A 10,983-nucleotide genomic window follows, 5' to 3' on the forward strand; every position below is an offset into this window, starting at 1 on the left:
CTGCTGTACTCCGTGGAGGTGTACTTACGGGATGTCTGGAGCGCTTTTTGAGTTCATTTGCATGTCTAGGCTTCCTGATGATGGATTGGCCCATTTCCTGTCACCTGCCAAAAGACCTGCGTATTTCTCGCAAGTCACACGTGTGGTCCGTGTGTAATCCGTATTTTTTGTGCCCCCATAGACTTGCATTGGCGTACTACGGGCGGAATACGCTGACAGTCCCAGCATGCTGCGATTGGCACCGACCGCAGAATACGGCCGAGAAATATACGGCTGTTGGGAGCTGCCCCATAGAGAATCATTGGTCCGTGTGTAACGCCTCTCACTCGTCCGTGTTCCTCTCTAGTGTGACCCCGGCCTAAGGCCACGTTCACACGTTCAGTATTTGCTCAGTATTTTACATCAGTATTTGTAAGTGAAAACCAGGAGTGGGTGAGAATTACAGAAGTGGTGACGAGTTCCTATTCTACTTTTCCTCTGATTGTTCCTCTCCTGGTTTTGGCTACAAATACTGAAGTAAATACTGACCAAATACTGAACGTGTGAACGTGGCCTAAATAAGAGCATTTGCAACCCACGACTAGTAGCCATTGCCACCCTTTCGGTGATGCATTTATGCTGCCCATACCATCACCACTGATTGCACCACACTTCCTGCGACGCCATTCATGAGCTAAGCAGCATCAGTCCTCGCCATTGTCCTCTGAAATGCCACAGCTGCTCGCGGGAGAGATGAGGTTCGGAGGGTCAGCACAAATGAGGGTAGAATTGAGAAGTGACTCCCACTCCTCAGTAGGGACTGCAGCCATCAACTCCAGAAATATCGACAGGAAAACCATCCATGCCCGCTCCAGGACTCACAGGTTTCTACCAAATATGACAGTAAACCACCCATAAAAAATAGAAGGATCCACCTTTTTTTTACTTACAGTATAAGTTTCCAGTTCTGGATAGCGGATCATATCTCCTGGTGATGTCATAAACAATGGGAAAAAAAAACTATTTTTTTCAACAGTTTATTTTATAAAAGGAGTAAAACTAAATAAATTTAATGTTGTCATAGAGAAAAACTGTAAAATCCATACAGGAATCTCGAGAGAGGGGACTTATCACCCTCACATTGAGCATATGAAGTGATAAAGAGCTGACACTTCAACCTCCTGTGAAGTAGGACCTCCTGCCATGAACAGGTAATTACAACAGGAGATTTACTGATAACCAGCCACCAAGTGTTGGCTTTGTATATTCAACGGCAGAGAAGTACAGGGGCTTCCTCTGGTCGAAGGAATTATCTCAGACACTCTGGAGTCAGTGGTCAGTGATGAATATTGGGGTTTGCATCGATCCAATATTAATGGGAGATATATTTTTGGCGTTGTAGCGAAGAAAAGAATGCATACACTCACGCTACCGTAAGGTTTGCCGAATACCTCCAACTTAATATCGCCTATATGGATGATGCTATCCATGCCATGTTTCATCTCTATACAAAGGTAAAATTGTGAAAGGAAACAGAATAATAGTATGTCCTGTCCTGGACCTCCAGGGGCGAAGATATCCTACAAATTGGGGATCTTATCTTCTAAAGACCTAGCACATCCCACGACCAGCCCCCCCATATCAGCTCACCAAGGTTATATTGATATACTAATAATTAGAGTTTAGGTTTTTGTCATTTGTCAGTCTTGGAACACACCGCTTGCTGTGGTTCTGTCCATTTTCCTTAAAGGAGTACCAACCCCCGCTAAGCTCTGAGCCACTTCTGTGAAACTGGTTTAGTACTTTTCTCTTGTGATCCCTTTTATTACATGTGATTGCCTATACCGTCTTATTTTGCTCCCATTATTTAGCGCCTTGTATGCTTTTTTGATAAACACTGCCTACTTTTCCGGATTAAATATATAAAATGTAATAGCTCTGTCCCTCTTGTTCTGAAAACCGCACCCCTAAAGCCATACACTACCTGTAACTGTTGGCCAATCGGCCTGTATAAATGATTGGTGGTGGAAGCTAGTTCCTTTTGTTATTGTGACCGTACCGGGGTACACATTCCATGCATTAGAATTGGAGGTGTATATACCATACGCTCACTGTGAGTTTCCCAATAACTGACCTATTATTGGGCTCAGCTGCAGCTTCGCCGATCACTCATCAGTCAATTGCGTAACTATCCTGACGATTGGAGGCAGCGGAGTTGAGGCCCCTAACAAGTGTCAATATAAATGATCAAGAAAATAAGGTTCTACCACACAGTAATCGCCATATAAATAGAAGAAAAAATATGGCCTTTTTCCTTAATTTTTTACCCTACAAAAGATTTTTTCTGCTTTCCATTATACTATATGGTAAACTAAATAGCTAAACAACTACAAGCCATGTCTCAGACTATGAAATGTAGGACAAGTTGTAAGGACAGCCAATAAATAGCAGATTGGGGTCTGACTCTTAGTAATCCCTCTATATTCTTGGTAGAGGTTGTGTCTGTCTTGCAAATCACAACACCTCAGCCCCACTTATGTGAAGAGTATGGAGGAAAAATGGAAACAATGTTTTCAAAACATCTGGATTTATTCAGTCTGGAGTATCTGGAGTATGAGCACATGGTGTTGTCGTGTTTTAATATGGCTTTTTAATGGCTCATGTTGAAGGCCTCTTCAGGGAGTTGACCACATTGTCTCCAGACCAATCTGCGGCTGTCATTACGTCCAAAACAAAAGTGGAACTCATCACTGAGGAGAATCATAGAATCGTAGAGTTGGAAGGGACCTCCTGAGCCATCTGGCCCAACCCCCTGCTCAAAGGAGGATTCGCTAAATCATCCCAGTCAGATGTCTGTCCAGCCTCTGTTTGAAGACTTCTATTGAACGAGAACTCACCACTTCTCGTGGCAGCCTGTTCCTCTCATTGATCACTCTAACTGTCAAAAAGTTTTTTCTAATATCTAATCTGTCTCCTCCCATTCAGTTTCATCCCATTGCTTCTAGTCTTTCCTTGTGCAAATGAGAATAAAGATGATCCTTCTACAATGTGACAGCCCTTTAGATATTTGTAGACAGCTATTAAGTCTCCTCTCAGTCTTCTCTTTTGCAAACTAAACATTCCCAAATCCTGCAACCTTTCCTCATAAGACAGGGTTTGCAGACCGGTCACCATTCTGGTCGCTTTTTTCTGAACTTGGAGTAGAACTCCATTCCAGCCTCTGGTCTCCATCGGAAGACAACGTGGGCAGTGCCAGAAAGAGACTTTCAAAGGGCACCGTCACACTGGAAATACTCTCAGGATTATGTGCAGCTCCGATGGCTGCAGCAGATCCGGACTTGTCTCCATCCAGCACATTGGTGACGTCATTTGTCGATGATTACACAGGAGCTGCCAGCAGCGGATCCTGATGATTTGGACATTCAGCAGCAGAACCTTCCTCAGACGATCATTAACAACCTCAGTGACAGCAGCCGAGGCCGGAGGTGCCGTGATTTCTGCAAGTGACATACTCCATACTAGAAAAATTGAGAGGTTTGGAAAATTATGTTTTTGTTTTCTCATCATTTTCAAATCATTAAAATGTCTCCACCTTTCTATTTCCACCATTTTTCCACTTTTCAATCTTGGTCTTACAATTTCAATGTCGAGGAGCGCTTGCTGACATAACAGTCCCTGTGTGAGGCCACGATGGAGAAGAGCAATCACATGACTCAGAAGAGAAAATGAGGGATGATGCATAAGGAGGAAGAAAGCAATCGTTATGTATTTTAATGCACCTACACTACATCAAATACATATACAAGGATCAGGGGAAAACAATTTTGGTAGGAGTACCTAAAGTAATGTAACAGAAGGCTTTCTGAGATGGCAAATCTTATAAAGGATCTCTACACCTGCCACACTTCCAAAAATGTGAACAATAAGATGTCTTCTGTCAGGTGTGATTTCTGACGTTTAATAAGATGTGATTTACGTCTAAAACATCTCCCACATTTGGAACATGGAAACAGCTTCTCCCCAGCGTGAATTGTTCGATATTTGTTAAAATGTCATTTCTGACTAAAACCATTAATTCATGAAAACGGCTTCTCCCCTGTGTGAGCTCTCTGATGTACTGTATCTGAAAAGCTTCTTTATGAATCAAGTATTATTCTCATGTCACATGTTAATATTACTTTTCCCCGGCGTGACTTTTCTGATGTTTCTTAAGCTGACTTTTAGCCATAAAGCAAACCCCACATTCAGAGCATGAGAACGGCTTCTCCCCTGTGTGAGTTCTTAGATGGTATATAACATTTGACTTCTGCATGAAACCTTTCCCACAATCAGGACATGAATATGGCTTCTCTCCTGTGTGACTTCTTTGATGTTTAAAAAGTTTTGCTTTGCAGATGAAGCCTTTTCCACATTCCAAGCATGAAAACGGCTTCTCCCCTGTGTGAATTTTCAAATGTTCTATAATATTCGACCTGTGAGCAAAACACTTTCCACATTTAGGACAAGAAAACGGCTTCACCCCTGTGTGAATTCTCTGATGCCCAACAAGATCTGATTTCTGGGTAAAACATTTCCCACACTCTGAACAAAAAAATGGCTTCTCCCCTGTGTGAATTCTCTGATGTACAACAAGATCTGATTTCTGCGTAAAGCATTTCTTACATTCTGAGCACGAAAACGGCTTCTCCCCTGTGTGACTTCTCTGATGTACAACAAGATTGGATTTATTTTTAAAACACCTCCCACATTCTGTACAAGAATACGGCCTTTCATCTTTGTGAAGATTATATTTCTTTTTCAAATGTTTCCCATATTCAGAAGATGCCAACATTGCATCCAGTCTATGTCCAGTGGTACTTTTCTCAATCTGTGAATGATTATTATCTACTTGAGGATCAGGAGATGAAAAGAGAGTTTTATGGGAACTTCTCTTCCAGCATTCACCTGAAAAAAGGAAAAAAATATGTAGTAATAATATTTTACATTTTTCATGTAAAAAACCTACAGACTGAGCAAAAGATTGCCCAGAGCACCAACAGCCTCCATATACAGTACTTTTTATGACAGCAGTCATTGATTTATATTCTCCGATATATAAGTATCGGCGTTCAGTGCCCAGAGAGTGGCATCAGTGCTTATACTCCTGCCGCTGTATGTAATCTGTGCAAATATTAGACTATAGCCAGAAAATATTTCTGCTCGTATGCTTGCCTCTATACTGTTTATACAGTGGAGAAAATAAGTATTTGTTCCTCTGCCGATTTTGCAAGTTTTTCCACCTATAAAAAATGGAGAGGTCTGTAATTTTTACCGTAGGTACACTTCTCCTGTGAGAGACGGGGAATCTCAAAAAATAATCCAGAAAATCGCATTGTATGATATTTACATTATTAATTTGCATTTTATTGCATGAAATAAGTATTTGATACAATAGAAAAACAGAACTTAATATCTGTACAGAAACCTTTGTTTGCAATTACTGAGTTCAGACGTTTCCTGTAGTTCTTGACCAAGTTTGCACACACTGCAGCAGGGATTATGGCCCCCTCCTCCATACAGATCTTCTCCAGATCTTTCAGGTTTCGGGGCTGTTGCTGGGCAACTGAGTTTCAGCTCCTCCAAAGATGTTTTTGTTGGGTTCAGGTCTGGAGACTGGCTAGGGCACTCTGTAACCTTGAAATGCTTCTTATAGAGCCACTCCTCAGTTTCCCTGGCTGTGTGTTTTGGGTCATTGTCATGCTGGAAGACCCAAACACGACCCATCTTCAATGCTATTACTAAGGGAAGAAGGTTGTTGGCCAAAATCTAACGAAACATGACCCAATCCATCCTCCCTTCAATACAGTGCAGTCATCCTGTCACCTTTACAGAATAGCACCCCAAAGTATGATGTTTCCCCCGCCATGCTTCACGGTTGGGATGGTGTTCTTGGGGTTGTATTCATCCTTCTTCCTCCAAACACGACGAGTGCAGTTGATATAAAAAAGTTCTATTTTGGCCTCATCTGGATCATTCAAATAGTCATTGGCGAACTCCAAATTGGCCTGGACATGTGCTGTCGTGAGCAGAGGAACGTTGCGTGCCCTGCAGGATTTTAATCCATGACAACGTAGTCTGTTACTAACGGTAATGTTTGAGACTGTGATCCCAGCTCTCTTCAGGCCATTGACCAGGTCCTTCCATGTAGTTCAGGACTGATTCCTGACCTTTCTCAGAATCATCCTTACCCCACAAGGCGAGATCCTGCATGGAGCCCCAGACCGAGGAAGATTGACGGTCATATTATGATTATTCCATTTTCTAACAATTGTGCCAACAGTTCTCGCCTTAGAACCAAGCTGCTTGACTATTGTCCTGTAGCCCATCCCAGTCTTGTGCAGGTCTACAATTTTGTTCCTGGTGTCCTTAGACAGCTCTTTGGTCTTGGCCATGGTGGAAAGGTTGGAGTGTGATTGACTGTGTGGACAGGTGTCTAGTATACAGGTAATGAGATCAAATAGGTGCAGATAATCCAGGTAATGAGTGCAGAGTAGGAGGCTTCTTACAGAAAAACTAACAGGTCCGTGAGAGCCAGAATTCCTGCTTGTTGGTCAGTGATCAAATACTTCATTCATGCAATAAAATGCTATTAAATTATGTAAAAATCATACAATGTGATTTTCTGTTTTGTTTTTTTTTGTCTCTCACAGGTGAAGTGTACCTAGGATAAAAATTAGAGATCTCTCCATTCTGTAGGTGGGAAAACTTGCAAAATTGGCAGCGTATCAGATACTTTTTTCCACACTGTATGAACTGCAAGTGGTAAATTATATAGAACAAAAACCTGACCTGCACCTTCATATAGAGTGAACAGGTGCCTACTGCAATGAATACATAACTTGCAAAAAGGAGGAACGCAGCAGCACTCTGTAGAGACCAATACACATGCAAACACAAAATCTATCATAATTGCTGAGTAAACTATAATAAAAAGGAAAAAAAAATTTAAAAAAATATTACTTACAAAAATGAAGGTGAAGGTGAAGCGTACCTACAATAAAAATTACAGACCTCTCCATTCTTTGTAGGTGGGAAAACTTGCAAAATTGGCAGCGTATCAGATACTTATTTTCCACACTGTATTTGCTGCAAGTGTTAAATTATAGTCTGAATCTAAAACTGAACAGAGATCTTAAAATAGCACTTGAATCCCCAGAAGAGAGTGTGTAGGCGACAGATCTGCACATAGGTCCTACTTCAGTTTTTATGTGAGTAAATTTTAGCAAAGCCAGGTAGGCGAGGTTTAAAGGGGTTGTCCGGGCTTTTCACATAATCTCAGTGCATATCTGGGCTGCAGAATTATGACAATAAGTACTTTACTTTCTGTCACTAGTTTGCACGGTTTTCTAGATATTCTGAACAGAACGTCCAAGGGGGGGTGTGTTATGGCATTGAAATGAGAACTAGTCATAACCTCCTACTGTACTCCAAAGATGCCCTCTATAGCAACAACCCCACCCTCCATAGCTACAGGCCCTCCCCGACCACATGAAGAAGCCCTCATCACACAGTAACAAATCCTCCCCCTCTAGCAGCCTCAGTGCAGAGAGCAGACCACCCAGCTGCTCCTCCCCCAGACACACACTGAACAGTGATCTATGGAAAGTGATACTAGTGAGGAGGGAAAATCGTCCTGTATTCTGGGACAGGCTGCTCCCATCAGTATTTGTGTCATTAGAGACACAGTACTCACACATACACTGCACCAAATCTGCTGCTGTGTGAAGACATCAGTGACACAGAGCTGTCTCATTCACACAGCACAGGCTTTGTCACACAACAGATTACATCAGTGACTACCATCCCCTGTGCAGATTAGAAGCTGCAGACCCCCATCACTGGCCATCACAGTCTGTTCTCACTGCTGCCAGCAGCCTGGGACAGTGAGCGAAGGAATTACTGATAATGAGTTATGTATTGTAATCATGGAGTGTCCCAGAATACAGGACGATTTTCCCTCCTCACTAGTTTCACTTTCCATAGATCACTGTTCAGTGTGTGTCTGGGGGAGGAGCAGCTGGGTGGTCTGCTCTCTGCAGTGAGGCTGCTAGAGGGGGAGGATTTGTTACTGTGTGATGAGGGCTGCTTCATGTGGACAGGGAGGGCCTGTAGCTATGGAGGGTGGGGTTGTTGCTATAGAGGGCATGTTTGGAGTAGAGTAGGAGGTTACGGCTAGTTCTCATTTCAATGCCATAACACACCCCCCCCTTGGACGTTCTGTTCAGAATATCTAGAAAACCGTGCAAACTAGTGACAGAAAGTAAATTACTTATTGTCATAATTCTGCAGCCCAGATATGTACTGAGATTATGTGAAAAGCGCGGACATCCCCTTTAAATCCTAGCACTGCAGGTCATGATTAGATGCACCTGCTTGCTTCAACTAAGCACCAGCGCCCGTGTTCACTAGGTGTGGAGGTCTGATGGATGCTCAGCAGAGTCCAGTGTGCTGCTGGTCAGTAACCAGCCAAAATGTGAGCTATAGTTGGGAGAGAGACAAGAATGGGGACTGCATGGGTCAGCTAGGAAAGCTAAGAATTGTGTGTGTTGAAGCAGCAGAGAACCGTGTGGAAGCTGCAACCTGTTCAGTGTAAACAGTGTCTGGTATTCTGTTTGGTGCTGGAAGCTGCTGGAGCTCAGGCTGAAGGGAATACAAAGACTGGTGGGATTGCGCCTCTTCTGTGTATGAAGTCTGCTCTGGAAGAAAGGACAGTAATCAGTACGGGAGAGCTGCACTGACATATGTGCTGCTAAACAAACTGCTTATTTGCTGTGACCTTTGAGCCCAGAAGAGGCTGTTTTTTGCTTTGAATCCCTTGGAGTTTTATGAAAACAATAAAACTGCACCTGTTTGGACTAAACGGCATTAGCTGGGTGAAGGGTGCCTAATGCCAACATGAGTGACGCCCTACAATGTATATGAGCAAAGAGTCCGCACCACTGGATTCCCTCAATAATCTCTAGTTGAGATATAATACTAAAGCTTATCAGTAATGGGCAAGTAAGGAAAGTGACAGGTCTGCACTTGATATCTAGTACCAGGGCAAAATTATAATAGCCCTTGGTATGTATTGCAGCTACTCCTACCATGTATCATGCCCCAGTCTGCAGTGAGGATGTCATTTCCTAAAATGCCACAATTGGTGTTACAACGGATGCTGCATTGCTCCCACAGTTATTTGTCAGTGGAGCCACTCATGTGAACAATTCACTGTGATTCTGATTCAGTACTATGCAGGACCCAGTAAATTTTAAGTCTAATCCTTGTAGATCCATGTAAATCTTTGAATTTTTACAAATACTGCACCCTTCCAGAACAGTTCGTAATAAATACTATTGTAAGGTGGCTACCAGACACATAGTTGATGGGAGGTATGTATCACAGAGGTGATTGCCCTCTGATGTAAACCTGAAGTAATGCTCCAGTGCACATAGTACTAAGAGGTTTATGGTCAGCCTGAGAGATGAGCAGGTCTGGCTGCCCACATACCCCATCCATGGGTGTGGTTCACATGATAAAATGGAGTCTGTTTGTTTAACACAATGTCACGTCTCTGTTGTTGGGTGTCTCAGGAACAGGGGCTCCTTCCATGTCCTTAACTCTAAGGGCATCCTAGATCACCCTGTTCCTCATATTACTTCTGATGGTGAAGATGCCAGGGCCACATACCTTGCCTTATCTCCTGAATCTGACCTCAGTCTGTATCCTTCCCCCACACACCGAAGAGGGAAGTAGTAGTATATTGTAATACATTAACCAGATTAACAAGGTAATATGAAAAGGGGTAATAAAAATTCCAAAACAATACCAAATATTCAAATATACTCATACATAGGAATGCACCGAGGAGTAGAGGATGGGGTTAAACCAATGTAGGAGAAGAAAGGGAATTATCACACACTCAAAACCTAGCAACAGTCACAGATTAACTCACCAAACGCCATCTCCAATAACCACCAACAACCTCTAGCCATGTAGCAAAAGCTAGCTCTGACAATGAGGGCTAGCCAGGGCCCAGATTATGCAGGAGATGGGAGGGGCTAACAGTGCACAACTGAGAGCCTTAGCTCCAGGAGCTCTCAACTGAGCAGATTAACCCCTGCACTGCTAAAAGAAACTTGCAATGTTTAATATGAAGGTGAAGTGTTTCTCATCAGTGCAGGAGTAGGAGAAATCAGACGCTGCGGTCTTCTGGCTCCTCTCTGTCGCGGTAAACCTGTGACACACATGGTCTGTGTGTGGAGGTGAGAAGACCTCCTGTGTGATTTCTCCAGACGGAGCCGGAATGCTATCCAACCTGTGTGTCCTGGACTGTCTCTAGAGTGACTCGTTGGAACGTTTTACTTTGCTTTGCCTGCTCTGAAAGGCTGTTTATTTTCCTTTGTGCATGGCATGGTTGGTATAAAGTTTATTCAATATTATATATGTGTATATATACAGTATATATATATATATCTCAAGTTTGACGTTTCGTGACGGTGATACCTAAAACAAAAATAGTTTTTTTTCTCCAGATCTTATTTGTGAAAAAGATACACACATCAATAAGGTTCAGATGTCTCGCAATTCAGAGAAACAATTCTCTGGGTTCAAACCACACAACAAATATATCATATGTATAAGTCCGCTATAAGATAATGGAGGAGGTCAAGGATTCAAAACCGTCCGTGAAGACGACCCAATTCTCTGAGCAGTTTAGATTTTAATTTACAAAACTTGACCTCCTGGGACTGCCCATGGCAATCATTGAGAGGTGGCCGTAGAGGTGGCGGAAAGCAGGTAAAACATTTTAGGTGAATACGTATATGCTGCAATGCATAAAGGTAGAGCAAAAAACAGATTTGTGAAAGGCTCTTACCATTCACCACCACTGATAAGGGTTTTTCAAGTTCATTAAACGTGTGTCCATGAACTTCCTGCAAGACATTAGAAAAAAAGAATATCAATTTATATTCTATGAGGTAG

General features: G+C 42.6%; 1 protein-coding gene across 1 annotated transcript in view; it reads right to left on the reverse strand.

The window, feature by feature from the left end:
* Positions 1-3,917: 3,917 nt before the first annotated feature.
* The window catches only part of LOC141051424 (uncharacterized), a 103,177-nt gene continuing 96,111 nt past the window's right edge, over positions 3,918-10,983 (reverse strand). Inside the window, exon 16 of the mRNA XM_073548359.1 lies at positions 3,918-4,679. Coding sequence (XP_073404460.1) covers positions 4,154-4,679 — 526 coding nt within the window. The 3' untranslated portion in view covers positions 3,918-4,153. The remainder of the gene's footprint in view (positions 4,680-10,983) is intronic.

The sequence above is a fragment of the Dendrobates tinctorius genome, unplaced genomic scaffold (genome assembly GCF_039654945.1).
Source record: "Dendrobates tinctorius isolate UK_male_01 unplaced genomic scaffold, ASM3965494v1 ptg000157l, whole genome shotgun sequence".
In the NCBI taxonomy this organism is placed as follows: domain Eukaryota; kingdom Metazoa; phylum Chordata; class Amphibia; order Anura; family Dendrobatidae; genus Dendrobates; species Dendrobates tinctorius.